This window comes from Pseudorca crassidens, chromosome 14, assembly GCF_039906515.1.
Source record: "Pseudorca crassidens isolate mPseCra1 chromosome 14, mPseCra1.hap1, whole genome shotgun sequence".
NCBI classification, from domain to species: Eukaryota; Metazoa; Chordata; class Mammalia; order Artiodactyla; family Delphinidae; genus Pseudorca; species Pseudorca crassidens.
The window spans coordinates 91,017,235-91,033,893 of record NC_090309.1 but is presented as its reverse complement, the minus strand read 5'-3'; the positions used below and the strand labels follow the sequence as shown (position 1 = coordinate 91,033,893).

The window sequence follows — 16,659 nt, the reverse complement described above, 5'->3', positions numbered from 1 at the left end:
GATGGTCCAAACGATGCCAGCATCGCTCTTCTACTCCCAACGTCCTCCCACCTCCCAGTCAGCTCCCCCACCTCCTGTCTTTTTCTAACGTAATTTTTCATACTAACAGCTAACCGCGCCCTGAAAGCACGTGCAAGGCACGTGTCAGCACATCACTAAGTAAACGGCGAGTTACAGAGCTGTGTGGGCAGTGAGGACCCACTTTCCAACAAGCAGGGGGTCTTATTTATTTCGACATTGATAAGCGTCCCATGGAGACAGGAGCTCCTTAAGCTCGGTCACATGGGCACAGCGAGATAGGACCAGGGAGGAGGGTACTGATTCTGTTTATAGAACCCTGTGTTTTTGTCTGGACACATCGATAATTAGGGCAGAATATCTTTAACATAAGTATATGACAGGAAGCAGGACGAGGGCTCGCTCCTTTACACAGATACTTTTCGCCTCATCTATGCCTCTACTAGAAGTTTCTAAGCCAAGAATTGCGAGAAAAAAATGACTCTGGATGTAGCAGGGAGGGAATTTCACTTCCGCTGTGAATAGATGAGACAGAAGGGCTGCAGCCCGTCCTCAGCGCAATCGCTTACCTGCACGTCCATGGCTGCAGAAAGGGCAGCAACAGCGTTTAACTGAACATCTAATCCACAAACTCTAAGGAGACTCGTTCTCTCTTCTCTGTTCAAATCCTGCTTAGCCCCCAAAATCATCACATTAAAAAAAAAATTAGCAAATGAGTGTAATGAGTCTCTTTCGAGGGCTTTGAAGTCGTGAATCCAGAAGGATAAAAAGCAATGTGTCCGTGGCTTTTCGCTCCGGTTATTGCCAAGAGGTTCTGTAATAAATGAGGACAAATAAACGTTTCTGCACCTACAGGGAGCGTGAGGCTTGCTGTCGGCACACATGTGCCTAGGGAAGTGGAACAGCGTGCAGATGTTTGTAGCTGGGCCCGGGGGTGCGGTCTTCAGCTGTCCCGGTAGGAGCAGCCATGGCCATGGTGCAGACTGACGTGGGGATCTGGGGGCACACAGGCTTGAGACGGCCCTCACCACCCGTGTGGGGCTGCCACACATTCTGGGTGGACTCCCCGGACCAGGAGACCAGACCCTACAGTCCCCGCTCTGGCTTCTGATGGGAAGAACCTGACCCTGGAGTGAAAGTGGTTGAATTCTGTCCCCCCAAAAGGTATGTTGAAGCCCTAAACCTCAGGACCTCAGATGTGGCCTTATTAGGAGTAGGGTCTTTGCAGGTGCAGTCCAATTCCAATGAGGCCATCAGGGTGGGCCCTGGTCCAGGAGGACTGGTGTCCCTCTAGGAGGAGGACAGGCATGGAGGGAAGACGGCCCCGTGAGGACGGAGGATGGGAGAGAGGCAGCCAGGCGGAGGAAGCCGAGACGGCCAGCAGCCCCGGGAGCTGGGAGAGGCCGGGAGCGATGCTTCCCTCCGAGTGTGCTCAGGGCCGCGTCTGCACTTCAGGCCTCCAGAGCCAGGAAAGAAGGAACCTGCCTTGTTTTATGCACCCTCTCTGCAGTCCAGTGTCCAGGATGGAGTGAGGGGCTCAGCCAGTGGCAGACGCTGAGCCCAGGTTCACTTCATTCCCTCAGAACAAGGGCCACCTACGAGGACACATGCGTGTGACGTTTGCTAATGTGATGTGGCTGGACAGCATGTATTCAGGACATATTTCTTCTTTTGACATTCTGCTGCTTCCTTCCTGAAATTGGCCAGAAAAGATAGCATGTTATTTGGAAACAGGAACCTGGGGTCCGGTCGTGGTTATGGGTTCCGACAGAAGGAGACCGCGGGGGCCGCACACGCTCCTTGTCTGGGGGGACTCACCACACCCACCTGCTCTGTGGGCCTGGGTGTCAGGTCCCAGCTCCCGGCAGCACGGCCGGTGTTCTCCCAGCGGTGGGTGGAGGCCCAGGCCCAGAGCCGGCTGTGTGGCTGGAAGCTGTCCGCTTGGGGTGGGCGGACTCGCTCCCACCGGCCCTCACCCGCGTCCTTCCCACCCACTCTCGAGTCCCGCCCCGGGGTGGAGTCCTCCGCAGTGTGGAAAGCACCAGCGGCCTCCAGGGGGTCCACGTGCCCGCGTCTGAACGAGGTTGCTGGCCTGTGTGGCCTGAACCTCCGGGAACCTGCCTCACCCTCGGGCCCTCGCAGCACCTGGCAGAATTTGAACGAACAGAACTGAGTCTGGATCGGCACTGGCACCAGAGGGACTGCGGGCCTGAGGCCGCCACTAGGGACGGGCCAGGAGAAGCAGTCAGGCCAGCGGGGCAGAGAGTGGCCATGGGCTGGGCTGTCCCCTGAGCGGCTGAAGGGCCGCTGTGAGCAGAAGTGGGGCGGGAGGGAAAAGCCCGCGGGACATCGGGGCGCTCTCTTTTCAAAGGCGCGGGGATCCAGGGGACACGCGGCCCCGACATGGGGTGATGTCCCTCTGCCTCCTGCACACGGGACAGAGCTGGGGAGGGACCGGCCTCGTGGGGAAGGGAAGCAGGAGGCTGTCCCTGACCTCTCGTCGTGTGTGCAGACATCAACGAGTGTGAAGACGTGATGGAACCCCCGTGCCACGCGTCTGCCCGGTGCAAGAACACCAAGGGCGGCGTCCAGTGCGAGTGCACCGACCCCTACGTGCTCGGCGAGGACGGCAGGACCTGCGTGGGTGAGACCACGGCCCTCGGGCATCCAGGCTGGGAGGGGGTGTCGACATACAGGCAGGGATGACCGAAGGGTCACCCTCCGGCCATGTGTGTCCGCGCTGCCACAGCCTCTGATGTTGGGTGAGAACAGGGAGCCAGCCGGTTTGTACCTGAAGCTAGATTGTGTCTGAGACGCAGGACCGCTGTGAAACCCTGGGTGGGGCAGGCTGGCTCCAGACCCTCAGCTAGTTTCACCCCCCCGTGAATTATCTCCGGGAGGGAAGCACGAAGTTTGATCCCCATGTGCAGAACAGAGAGGGTAAGTGGCTTGCTCAGGGTCACACAGCCACTCAGCTGCAAATCTAGGAATCATAACTTGGCTTCCAGCTCCTGTAAGAAAAATTATAAGAAAAGAATACTAAGAAATCTATTTCATAAGCAGTCATAAGAAAAACTATGCACTGGGACCTGTTACAATGGCAAGACATTTTATTAAAGCTCCTGCAGTAGGAAAAGGAGAGCTCAGTACAGAGCAGAGCTCAACTCCAAGCACAGCAAAGACAGCAGGGGAGGGACGCCCACGGGGCAGAGCAGGGAGGTCCGTGGAGCTCAACTCCAAGCACAGCAAAGACAGCAGGGGAGGGACGCCCATGGGGCAGAGCGAGGAGGTCCGTGGAGCTCAACTCCAAGTACAGCAAAGACAGCAGGGGATGGACAGCCCACGGGGCAGAGCAAGGAGGTCCGTGGAAGGAAAATTACCCGGAGGAACTTGGTTTCCAGGGTCAGGGATGCTCGGGCGGCTGGGGGTGGGGCTGGGGTTTGGGAGGGTGCACTGGCCGCTGCCCTCAGCCGGGCAGGCTCACCGGCTGGCTCTGTCCTTGCTCCAGACTCCGGGAGGCTCCCGCGGGCGTCCATGGTCTCCATCGTGCTGGGCGCCGTGCTCGTCTGTGGCCTGGCAGGCCTCACCTGGATGGTGGTTTGCAGGTGGTAAGTCCCCGCGTTTCAGCAGCTTCCGCTCCTATGGGCCCGGCTGGAGATGCTGCTTCTTTATTTTTCTGGAACCAGTAGAGAGCACCGGCGTCCAAACCCACCTGTCTCCAGAGCTACTTTGTTCAGTGTTAGCCTTTCTGGCTCTTTCATTCTGCTCCAGATAATGAAGGTGGGGTGACCGTTCGTACACATTAGAGGGTATTGAACACCTGTGGGTGGAGATTCGGGGATATTGGATTCTTGGTCACATTAAATGATTATATTGAAAGTCTCTTTCGTTAGGAGTAAAGGTTCTTACAAAGGTTTCTCAGAGAAAAAAGGTCATCCCTGGATAAAAACCTTACTCTTCATTTCTCTCCCCTCCCTCAAGAGCAAACTCTGGGGAAATTAGGAAAGTAAAAGGTGAACTTTTATGTTAAAAACGGCACAGCCGTTGAGGCCTTTGGCGGCCGGATCTGCATGTTTCTGGGGGTGAGAGCCGAGCCAGGGCTTCCTTTGGGGGACTTCACTCCATCCCCACCCTTCGCTGCTGCTTCTCATCTGCCAGGTCTTAGGAATCAGACCCGGCGCCGCTCGGTGTTCAAATGTGTGCAGTTAATAGAGACCACGTGGAAGCCACTGTGGGCCAGCAGCAGACCCAGGCCCCGTCCTCTCTGGCCTCTGAGCTGGGTGACCTTCCGGACACCCTCGGGCCGCTTCCCCTCCGCCCAGCTGCAGAATCCCCGGTTCTGTGACTCAGGCGCAGCGCCGGCCCCGCACCCATCCTCGCGTCACCCTGACCCTCTGCTCCCGGGTGGCCTTTGGTTCACGCCCCATCTTCCTGGTGAGCTCAACGCTTCACACCCCCTGTCGTTTCTAGAGACTCCTTGGCACGTTCAGAACCCCCAGCTGCTGGACCCCAAAGGGAACTTCCCCCATGGAGTTGCTCATCTTACAGGAATGGGTTTCTAATACCCAGAACCCTGGACCTCAGCGATCAGGTCTCAGGACTGACATCACGCCTGTGGTCAATAATTGAGTCTCATCAATAACTGAGGGTCACGGCCTTTCCGTTTATTCCGAGGACCTGGAAGGGGGACCTCTGCGTCTGTGACCCCCGGTCCTACCCTGCCCCCTGCCAAGATGCAGTAGTAAATCCAGGTCCGTTTCTTTCCCACTCCAGGATGCTCTCTGCCACCCAGACTTCAGATGGCACAGGGCTGTGATCTCCAGGTGAATGACATTTAGGTGACACACTTGCTAATGGACTCACAGCTTCTAACTGCACTAATATCTTTCATAGTTCAGATGCCACGGAGAAATTATTTCTCCAAATCACAAGCTTGTAGAACAGCCACAAGTCACGTGTCAGATACACTGGGTAAATTTAGTCGCTGTCTTAGTCTTCCTTTCCATGGCGAGTACTCATTATGGGCTGATGGTGTCCCCAAAACTCACGTGTTCAAGTCCTAACCTCTAGTATCCTGGAATGTGACCTTATCTGGAAACAGGGTCATTGCAGATGAAATTGGTTAAGATGAGATCGTGCTGGAGCAGGTGGGTCCTAACCCTACAGGACTGGTGTCCTTATAAAAGGGGAGTTGGGACACAGATGCACGGGGAAAGGCCAGCGAGCATGGAGACAGACCTGCGTGACGCACCTAGAGCCAAGGCTCACCCAGGCTCATCAGCGGAGCAGCAGGAGGGAGCAGGGGACCTCACAGCCTCAGAGGAGCCAGCCCTGCCCACACCTGGGTCTCACGTCTAGAGCCCCAACTGCGAGAGAGCAGATGCTTACTGTTCACACCCTCCAGCCCCAGCACCCCCCAGACACCGAGACACCTGCCTGAGGTGGCCTGGGGCTGAGGACTGTGCTCCTGGCTGCCCATCGGGCCTCCTCTGGTCCTCAGGGTCGACTTTGGCTTGGGGCGATTCATCCTCAGGACTGTTATTTTGACTAATCACTGATTTTTTTACACCTGCCTTGTCCTCAAGACCCCGCTGCTCCCCTGCACTGGGAGAAGGTGACTTACAGTGACTGCAAATGGCGTCTGGAGTTTTAGATGAGGGTGGTGTCAGAAAATATCCCCCATGTTTTCAGAATCACTTGGCCTTAAAAGCTTAGATATTATCGATAATTAAAACCCTTAGGTAGGGCTTCCCTGGTGGCGCAGTGGCTGAGAGTCCGCCTGCCGATGCAGGGGACACGGGTTCGTGCCCCGGTCCGGGAAGATCCCACATGCTGCGGAGCGGCTGGGCCCGTGAGCCATGGCCGCTGAGCCTGCGCGTCCGGAGCCTGTGCTCCGCAGCGGGAGAGGCCACGACAGTGAGAGGCCCGCGTACCGCAAAAAAAACAACAAAAAAACCCTTAGGTAACCATGAAATCAATTAAGCAATAAAAATGAGATGGGCCGTAGGTGAACACCCCCAAACTAGCTGGGTTCTATAATCACATCTACTAAATGCTCCCATTGTGAAAAGCTGATATTACCACAGCTTAGTGTTCGGATACAATTTTGTATTTGTAGACATCGCTATTAAACATCAGTCACCTTATTATTATGGAAAAGTTACGCCTCTAGCCCACACACGCAAGAAAAATAGCTGTTTTCTTTCAGATTGACAGCCACAGATTAAATGAACACCTGTCTGAGGAAGTTTGGGAGGGAAACATGTACCACCCTTGATTGTAGACTCTGGAGCCTGAAAAGTACGCCCCGACACCACTTTGGTTGCAAAATACCACTTACCTGAATGACTTGTGAACCCTGCGGAAGAGGGGAGGCCGATGGCAGGGAGGGGGAGGGGTGGGCCTTCTTTATGGGGCCACACGGGGGCCTGTCTGCACGAGCCCCTGAGTCACCACAGCTCCCTGCAAACGCTGCGTCCTCAGAGCCTGGTGGAAGGAGCCTAAACCTACAGGCCACCTGGGTGTCTGCACGCTGCTGCCCCGAGGATTCCAAACCTGATCATTCCAGCCACGAGGATGCCAGTGGGAGACTGCCGGGAGAGACGGAGGCAAACAGAGAGACACAGAGACAGAGAGACAGAGAGAGACAGAGACAAATAGGGAGACAGAAACACAGAGACAGGCAGAGAGACAGACATACAGAGAGAGACAAAGACACAGAGAGAGACAGAGAGACACAGAGAGACACAGAGACAGAGAGACAGAGACAAATAGAAACACAGAGACAGACAGAGAGACAGACATACAGAGAGAGACAAAGACACAGAGAGAGACAGAGAGACACAGAGAGACACAGAGACAGAGAGACAGAGACAAATAGAAACACAGAGACAGACAGAGAGACAGACATACAGAGAGAGACAAAGACACAGAGACTGACAGAGAGAGACAGAGAGACACAGAGACAGAGAGACAGAGAGAGACAGAGACAAATAGAAACACAGAGACAGACAGAGAGACAGACATACAGGGAGAGACAAAGACACAGAGAGAGACTGACGGAGAGAGACACAGAGACACAGAGAGATAGAGAGACATACACAGAGAGACAGAGACAGAGAGAGGCCGAATGGTGGACGCGTGTCGGGGGCCCCATGGGCCTTGACCTTCACGCCGTGCTGACTCTCACCCCCCCACACCCCACCCCCCCCCCCATTCTGGGTCTAAGCCTATATATTTTGGAGCAACAACTATTAACATAAATATTTCAATCACAGACATACCACCATTGACGTGTTTTCACTGAAAGACTGACCCAGAGTTAACCCCATTAAACCAACTCCTCAGGCAGCTTTCTCTACGCAATTCAAATACACCCCAGTTTGGCGTTGTTTGTCTCACTGAAATTATATCCACCAAGACAAATCCTCTTCTGTGCAACTTCTACACTAAAAACTTGATTCACGGCCCACATCCATTTCGCTCGTTGGTCTCCAGCCCAGGAGAGCTTCCTCTGCACAGTTACTTCTGCGGGTCTGAACTGCTCGGGTCAACCCTTTCGGTCTAAATTTCATCCAGACTGTGTTTACCTATCGGTTATTAGTCAGTGGAGACTGTGAGGTGTACATGTCGGTTCCTGCGATGGGCTCTTGTCTTATCGGCCGTCCCAAGTGTAGGCTTTGGCCGTCAATTTCAGCATCTGAGGTGAGAGTCTTCAGTTTCTCCTTGTTTACGTTCCATTATCCTGCGCCTTTGGTAGATGGCAGCTGCATTCTGCACTGTTTATTTCTACCGAAGTATGATTGCAACCTGGGGAAAGAGGGTGAGTTGGCATTATTTCCCACTTATCCCTGAGAGGTGATGGTCCCCCAGGCGGTGTGGCCTCTCCTCTGCCCGAGGCCAACCTTCCGTCCACACCGCGGGTCTGTGCGTGTCCTCCTGCACCTCCCCTTCTCCCCTTCTCTTGATGTCCTCCCGCACCTCCCCTTCTCTTGATGACGGGATGACCTGCTTGGGACAGACCCACGGGGAGGTCTGCCTTACCTGCTCTACCGCCCGGAGCCCAGAGCTGGCGAAACAATACATATATTTTTCACTGCCGTAAGAGTGGCTGCAGGTCAGACGGCTGAACCTGGAACGCAGAGTCCTGTTGCTTTTGTTGCTGTTAATTTTTTTTGCTATCTTTCAGTTTCTCTTTAAGGAAAACATAGAGTTACGCCTCTTGCATGGAGGGGCTGAGGGGAGGCAGTTTCAGCACAACTATCCCGTCCCGCCGTCCAGAGCGGGTCCGGGCGCGTGACTCGGGGTCCCGTGCCCTGTGGGGTGCCGTCTCAGTCCCCTGTGCTCCTTCCCTGCTGTGCCCTCACAGGACTCCGGTTCCCGAGGCCGGGCTCCCGACATGAGACCTGGTTTCTTCAACTCTCAGTCTCTTTACCGCTACCGCCCCCTCCCTCAGAGCCCCTGCAGAGGTGAAGGTCGATGGCCTGCACCACGTTAGCTGTCCTTATATCCTGGGACATGTTTTTAAAAGTCCCCCATATCTCAGTATTAGATTGTGTCTTAGAAACAGTCAGATTGAAGCCACTTTCACGCTGTGACCTTCGCTGTCATCTCCGTCGTTTACTCCTGGGGAGGTGAGGAATTCTATGAGGCAGAGTCTCAGCAAGTACCCCAGCAGGGGGTAAGCATCTGCCTCCAGCTGTGCTCCATGGAATTCTCAGTTTTGTTTCTAAACCGAGGTGTTTTCTTGAATCTGCAGCATTTCTTTGTCTTTGCGGGAGTGAGCTGGTGACCCTCTGAGGTCACATGGCTTGGGGCTCCCTCTGTTTCTTGTAAGCGATGACAGCAGTGTGTGTCCACAGGACACATGCCGACCCTGAATCCTCGCTGCCGATCCTGGAGGGAGAAGGAGAAGGGACTTCCCAGCTGGGACACGGGAAACCCCAGGACGTGAGCTCTCCACAGCACCACCCTCCTGCTGGGGACTCAGAGCAGGTGGGTCCACACCTGGCCTTCCTGGGGTTTGCAGTGCCAGACGTTCCCCTTAAGACCCCGGAAGTCCCTGGGGATGCCGGGCTGCTGGCGCTCAGCAGGGGTGCCTCCTGCATTTCTATTTGGCGCTGTGTCCCCATCCCTGTTGCACCTTCCCGCTGCGTGTTTCCCTCTCCTACAAACTGTATTTACAGGAGAATGCTAATTTGTCAAAATGTTAACCTACTTTTTAAAAAGTAAAGACAAATTGGAATCAGTGAGCCAGGGTGAAAGGAATGAACATGCCTTTCATTTGTACGAAGGGCTTCAACCCCAAGACTAACTGTGGGGCATCCGTGGCAGCACGTCTGAAGTACGGGCTGGGGTGATGGGAGAGGAGCCAGGGCTGAAAGAAAATACTGACTTTTGAAATGTGCTTTTTTTAGAAAATGGAGTAATTATAATCAGTGTGAAAGACTCAGTCTAAACTTGCTTTTCACTATCTTTATGCACATGACCCCAAGCGGCGTTATATTAAGAAGTTACTGCTGCTCCCTGGGGCCTGCCTGAGATTCAGGGCTGGGTGGGATTTAGAGCTAAAATGATCCTCTCCTTGGAGGCAGAGTGGAATCAGCCTTGGCACCTGCCTCCCAAGCGTGGAACCAAAACTACGGCACCCGGAGTGAGGCGGCGCCACCGACATGCCCAGACCAGGCCTCTGCGGCCACGCCGGGGACCGCGTACCCGCCGGACACCTCAGCAGCCCGCCGGGGCCGGGGCCAGGGCGAGGCCTCCTGTCGGTCTGAAGCTCGTGGCGGCTGCTCTCCTGCAGGACCCGGCCTGTGGACCCCGAGTCCTTCTCTGCAAGCAGGAGCCTGCACGTGTGATGCGTGCACAGCTCTTGGAGCCCGAGCCAGACACCGCTCTCGTCTGTTTCGATTTCCAAGGACGGGGACCGGTGGAAGCGGCAGGACGCCCGCGCGCTGCCCGGCGCCTCATCAGGACACGCTGACCCAGCGTGGACGAATAAACCCCACCACCTTGCGGTCGTCTGGCTCTGTTTGCAAAAGCTGCCTGATTGTTTCCTCCTGGGGGCTTTGCCATGAGGACGTATTTACATGTTACACATATTTATAAGCCTGTCCCTCCGACGAAAGGAATGGAAGATTATTTTCACACCCTCACATCCCAGGCTCACTTTTTCTCCAGTTTTAATGTTGCCTCTTATCCTGTGATTCCTTTTCCCCCCGAGTTTCCTACCCACTCAGCCAGCTTCTCAGCTGACTCAGGATGGACAGTGCGAGCCCAGCTCATCTGTCTCTGCGGATGCCTGAGCCTGCGTCCCGCCCCTCCTCCTGGGAGCGGAACTCGAGATTTCCTGGAAGGACTGTGATTCTGAGGACGGAACAGGGTCTAAGTGGCTTGTCTCCTCATCTGGGAATCTGCCGCCGGATTTAGAACCGAGGCCTCCATTCCCAGCCGCTGCCCCCTCCCATTTCCAGGCCCCGTTTCTGCCCCTCCATCCCTCTCCCTCGCTTGGGTACCTTAGCCTGCTTATCCTCTGAGGGACCCCCTCCGGGCTCGCGGGCAGTCCTGGGGGAGCTATTAGTCACATCAACCCATAAAGCAGTCGTCACTGGGCCCCCGTTTCACACGTGAAGTCGCGAGCCCGGGGAGGCCCAGCAGTCACAGCGACAGCTCTGAGGTGGGGCGGGGCTTGGCCGCAGTGGCCCCCACCTGTGCTGGCCCTTCCCTCACCCAGGACGCAGGGAACCCTCCTCCTTCCTCCTGGGGCGTCCGTGCCCTGCACCTGCTGTGTTCCAAGACCACGTGGTAGGTAGGGATTGACAGATGAGAGCCTACCGCCCGGCTCTGCGCCAGCAAGAAGGGAAACCGCCAGGGGAACTGAAGGTTTGCTCTGCGCGCTTACCCCGGTGTTACGTGGAGAGACAGGTTTTACCGTTCGTCACCTAAAAATACTGCTTCTCGTAGGTCCTGGGCCATCCTGTTCTGTGTTCCCAAGTTCTTATCATTGCTAATATAAAACCCGTTAAACACTTGATTGGACCAGTATGGGAGACGCTCTAACCACCCTCCCATCGCGCCCCTGGGAGATGAAGCCGGTTTCTGCGCCGGAGGTTTTTCCATCAGAGGGGCCGTCGCGAAATAACACGCATTGTAGGTCACTGCGCCGCTCCGGGAAAGGAAGCGAAGCAGCTCTGAGTCGCTGAGCGATTTCTGCTGAGGAGACGCAGGGACGGCACTAGCTGGTTGGCAGACACTCTGTTCTCCCCTGGAGCCTCGAGCTGACATCACCAGGAACCACCGGTCGGCTCGGCCCCGTGTAGCTCTCAGCCTCTGGCCTCTGGGGCCTTGTTTAGTTCTTATGTGTCTGCTGGGTCCCGTGTGCTGCATCCGGCCCCTGAGCTGCGTTAACAACCAGCTGGCTGGAAGGAACAGTCCCGTCTCCTACGAGTCCTGGGTCACTTGTCTCACCGGCTCCGGGTCCGGACGGGCCTCAGCGCCCAGCTCGCCCGGTGTTCGCACCTGTCACCTTCCATCTGCGCCGAATCCTCACTCCCCCTGAGGTCAGCTTGTTACGGTATTAGTTATTCTGCTGCTGTAATAATTCCGGTCCATCTGCTGTCAGGATTGGCACTAATTTGCCCAGGTTTTGTACCCTCTGAAAGTCTAACCCAGGAGACTGTGCCCTTGGCCTTGGGGTCTAGGACTCGACCGGCTCCCGTCCCAGGCCCATCTGTGTCTGCTGTGCCTCCTGTTCTTACTATTTCCGTGGGGAATTCACACGAGACGACCTGCAAACTGGCGGTGGACGTAGCTCGCCCTTGGGACACTCAGCATCGTGCGATGCTAACCCTGGGCGTCACCCCAGCATCGCGCGATGCTTACCCTGGGCGTCACCCCAGCATCGCGCGATGCTTACCCTGGGCGTCACCCCAGCACCGCGCGATGCTTACCCTGGGCGTCACCCCAGCATCGCGCGATGCTTACCCTGGGCGTCACCCCAGCACCGCGCGATGCTTACCCTGGGCGTCACCCCAGCATCGCGCGATGCTTACCCTGGGCGTCACCCCAGCATCGCGCGATGCTTACCCTGGGCGTCACCCCAGCATCGCGCGATGCTTACCCTGGGCGTCACCCCAGCATCGCGCGATGCTTACCCTGGGCGTCACCCCAGCATCGCGCGATGCTTACCCTGGGCGTCACCCCAGCATCGCGCGATGCTTACCCTGGGCGTCACCCCAGCATCGCGCGATGCTTACCCTGGGCGTCACCCCAGCATCGCGCGATGCTTACCCTGGGCGTCACCCCAGCACCGCGCGATGCTTACCCTGGGCGTCACCCCAGCATCGCGCGATGCTTACCCTGGGCGTCACCCCAGCATCGCGCGATGCTTACCCTGGGCGTCACCCCAGCATCGCGCGATGCTTACCCTGGGCGTCACCCCAGCACCGCGCGATGCTTACCTGGGCGTCACCCCAGCACCGCGCGATGCTTACCCTGGGCGTCACCCCAGCACCGCGCGATGCTTACCCTGGGCGTCACCCCAGCATCGCGCGATGCTTACCTGGGCGTCACCCCAGCATCGCGCGATGCTTACCCTGGGCGTCACCCCAAAGAGCACTTGGTGCAGCTCTGATTTTACAGAGGAAGCAGCTGAGTCCCAGGCGATAGAGGTGAGTCGCTCGGCATCACACAGCAAATCACAGTCAAGGAGAGACGGAACACGGCTCACAGCTGCCCTTGGCGATGGAGCCGCTGGCGGCTGCCATGGGATGCAGGGCCCGTCGTCTCTGCCCCAAACCCAGAAGCTGTACGTTGTGTTCATGGCATCTTCTTCCTCCTCGTTAAACCGTCTGCTATTCACGACTCATCTGGTCAGGCTGACGAGAACTGAGCCTCGCCCGGGCCTCAGAGCATCAGTCTCGCCTCGAGGCAGCCCCGAGCGGACAACAACCCAGGACTGACCCCGAGGCCTTTCCTTTACGGAGGTGGAGGGGCCGGTTCCGCGGGCGCACAGCACCGCCTTCTGGGAAGCGGGGCCGTCGCCGATTTGCGGCTGCTCTTTCCGCCGGGCACCTTCTCTTCTGCTGAGAGGACTCTGTCTCTGGTTCCAGGGCACCGACCTGTGCCTCATACACGGGCAGCCGCTGCTTCACCTGCTTCCTCTCCTGAGAGCTGAGTATCACCACCGTATGTATCACTTGGCCGTGACCCTGAGGGGCCCGGTCCCCTGCGGCTCACGGGGCTCTGGGACCAGCTCGCAGAGGCGGAAGCATCCTCGTAGTAGCAGCCGCTCCGCGCCGCCCAGGGGCCCGAGACCCCAAACGTGCTCAGCAGACCCTCCCTCAGCACTCAGTAACCCGAACTCACAGAGCCCCTGCCCGGGGTGGTCGGGGGTGGGGGGGGATGGCCCCGGGCATCACGTCCTTAGAGCAGATCCTTGGTTTCCCTGCACGTTCCTTCTATCCCTGGCAGAATCCGGGCGTTGACTTGGGGCAGAAGCCACAGGGGCGCAGGTGCCCTGGGTGGGTCAGGCAGGGGCAGGGCTCACCTGGCAGGAGAGGACCAGCCAGCTGGGGTGAAGAGCTCAGGTCCCCATCCGGAAGGCTAAACCCCCAGGGCCACAGCCAGCACCCGCGCCGGGAAGGGGAAGAGGGGCCTGGGGCCCTGAGCTCTCAGACAGGATGCAGAGGCACATCCCGGAGCAAAGAGCCCAGCGTGACCTGCACCACCAGCCCCTCTCCTGCACGTGCAAAGAAGAGAATGCGCCGGCTGCGTCACGTGTTAAGATCAGGGAAGGTTAATTCCCAGGTCGGGTCCTGCCAGGGTTTGACCCCCAGGCCTCCCCAGTGGACATCGTTATTATATAAGCAGAGCTAAAATGTTAAATCTAGAGCAAAACAGTAACCAACTAATAAAACATTTAAACTATCAGGGAAACAGAAAGGTCTTTGGTGTGATTTAGCGTTAGCAAAATTGTTGATAGATTTTTAGATCTTTTTTTTTTCTGACTCCTCTTAGGGCCTAACTGCTAAATGTTGTTTGAACAGATTATTCTTTAAAATAGTTTTTAATTTCTTTTTAATCTGTAAAAAGAACATTCTCTATCTGTCAGTGTGGTGACAAAAATAGTCCAAACTAAAAATAAAGCTCTATCCCCAAAATTGTATAATTTTTTCACAACAAAGTACATCTGACAGTTTTCATCTCTGTTGAATTGTCACGACTTTCGGGGAAGGAAAAGTACACTGTGTCAAGCAGTCTTTCATTTCAAAGGAATGAAAATTACTTTGTACCTTCTATACTTCCACAAACTAGTTTTTACCTATTTCCATTAATTTACTTAGATTAATGCAAAAAGCCAGGAGAAATAATTTACCCTTGAATGAGTCTTGTCTGCCTGGGTGATTCCTATGCAATTAGAAGATGGGGAATGATGCACTTTCCTCAAATTATTGCGAAATATCACAGTCTCCTCCTCTTAGCCTATCAGTAGGCAGGAGGAAATACAAAATACTCTACACCTTGGGGAAGTTTTAACATGCTGACTTTTAAATGGAAATGCACCCAGTCACCCCAGAATCTGCATGTGACGACACACGTCCATGAGCCGCGGGCTCTGAGCAGACCTCCTGCCGGCCTGTGCCCACCCGCCTGGGTCCCCGGATCCCGGGGCTTCTGTACGAGACTAGACCCGGGCTCCACAAAGAAGGAAGCTTAGAGTAGCCTCTTTTACCAAGACCACCACCACCTTGGGGTGTCTGGAGAGTCTGCAGGGCCTGGAGGGCCACGGTGATTGGGGGGGATGCTGGTGGCTTTGAGGGACAGAGCCCGGGGGTCCGACATCCTGGCTGCTCCGGCAGCCCCAGCCGTGGAAGAACTGGCCCAGCTCCCACAGGGCTTCTGGCCGTCCCACCGGACCCTGATACAGGAAAAGCACTTCACACCCGTTTCTGGTGTTCTGATGGTCTTAATGTAACCTGAAACACAAACATATTTTTGGCACAATTTTAACTGCAATGAACTTTAAGGGATGATGTCATCATGCAAACCATGATGACGTTTCTTCAGAACTTTGCCAAAAGTTCTCCATCGTTTCAAAAAAAGTGTTAGACTCTCCAAAACTCTGCTCAAGGTCACTCATTCAAAATACTTGTATTCGAGGTGATGGCATTTGTACCTGTACGAATATATGTTTATCGTTTTAAGACGTGGGATCGAAATAAAAAGCATTGACAACATCCAGCTGAATATTGTTCTACTATTTTCAGTCTTAATAAATCCCTTCTTTTTTTCTCTTTATATTACATTTAGGACACTATCCTGATTTTTCCTTGTATGTGCAGGTAAGTTCTATTAGTTGTAAAACCCATCCCGGGATAGTAAGGAAGCACCAGAAAACACCCTTTGCAACAAGGGAGGAGTGAAGACTTTGGGCTCAAAAGTTTTGTCTTAAAATTCTCACTAACAGTATTTCCACCCTCAGAATGCGCCGTGACAGCGGGACGGGAGGGTGGTAGGATGCGTCCGGGGGTCACGAAAGCAAGGCTGGAGCTGAGGGTGGACCGGCTTCCTGGGTATCATTTCTTCTTCTCCAAAGGCCTTTGGCCTTGAACGCGAAGGAAAACACTTACCGAGAAAGGCCTTGGCAAGGGAGCTTTCCAGGGAAGCAGGACATGGTGAGAGTGTGTTCCGATTCCCCAGCTGGAAGTTCTGTTTTAAATCCAAGGAACCAGAATATTCCAGGTGGATACCCTGTGAGAAATCAGGACGTACGGTAACAACACTGACATCTCCCATTAGCTAACAGGCCTCAGTTTTAAGTTCTCACCGTGGGAGCCAAGGTGGCTTTGGAGAACTCGCTGAAGAGCAGCCTGGGGGGGGGGGGTTGGGAGGAGAGGCCTGTCTGACGTGCGCTGGGGAGGCCGGCAGGCCGCCTCGGCGTCACTTCCCACCCCACGCGGCTCTGCAGTCCTTGCGCCGGTGACCGACCAGGCACACGAAGAGCCGCAGCACGGCGCCAAGGGCCCCGTTTGCTCCCCGGAGGGCCCGGGAGGAGTGAGACTCGGACAGCAGAGAGGAAGGAAGAGCTCTCCAGGGACGCCGGCGTAGGAGTGACAGTGCAGGGGCCGCAGGCTGGGCCTGACCCGCTGTACAGACGCCCCGCTGCCTCCCGAGAGTCCCCTGCCCCTCGCCAGGCTCCTGCTGCCCCTTCCTCTTCTTGTGCCAATCCTGGCTTCGTCCTCCTGTGCCCTCTCCCTGCACACGGCTACTCCTGCCCACTGCCTTAAATACCAACAGCCTCAAGTTTAAATTTCCTGCCCAAACGTCCCCCCATTCATCTAATTGTCCCCCGAATCCCCCCGTGACTGTCTCCCACGAGGACCAGGCGGGATGTTTCATTCCCCCTAAGCACAGCCCCCCGTCCTCCTGGTACCACGCGCAAGCTCGTACTGCTCGCCGCACGACGGGCCAACAAATCAACATACGAGGGGAAGAGGAAGGAACAGTGACTGTATTCGGAAGCCAGTGGACCAAGAAGGTGGTGGGCTAACGTCCTAAAGAAGCGTGTTAACTCGGGGTCGAACGCAGGCTCCTTTACGCCAAGGGAAAGCGGAAGCAGGAGGTTCAGCGTTGAAGGTGAAG

At 55.7% G+C, this 16,659-nt stretch overlaps 1 protein-coding gene across 3 annotated transcripts in view; it reads left to right on the top strand.

Annotated features, from left to right (window-relative positions):
* TPO (thyroid peroxidase) overlaps nt 1-3,630 on the top strand; it is a 32,427-nt gene extending 28,797 nt beyond the window's left edge. For 2 of the 3 annotated variants that reach the window (XM_067703826.1, XM_067703825.1), the window contains 2 exons: nt 2,531-2,662; nt 3,527-3,630. In XM_067703826.1, the coding sequence (XP_067559927.1) occupies nt 2,531-2,662; nt 3,527-3,630 (236 nt within the window). The remainder of the gene's footprint in view (nt 1-2,530; nt 2,663-3,526) is intronic. The other variant, XM_067703824.1, reaches the window with a different exon arrangement.
* The last annotated feature ends 13,029 nt before the right edge of the window (nt 3,631-16,659 follow it).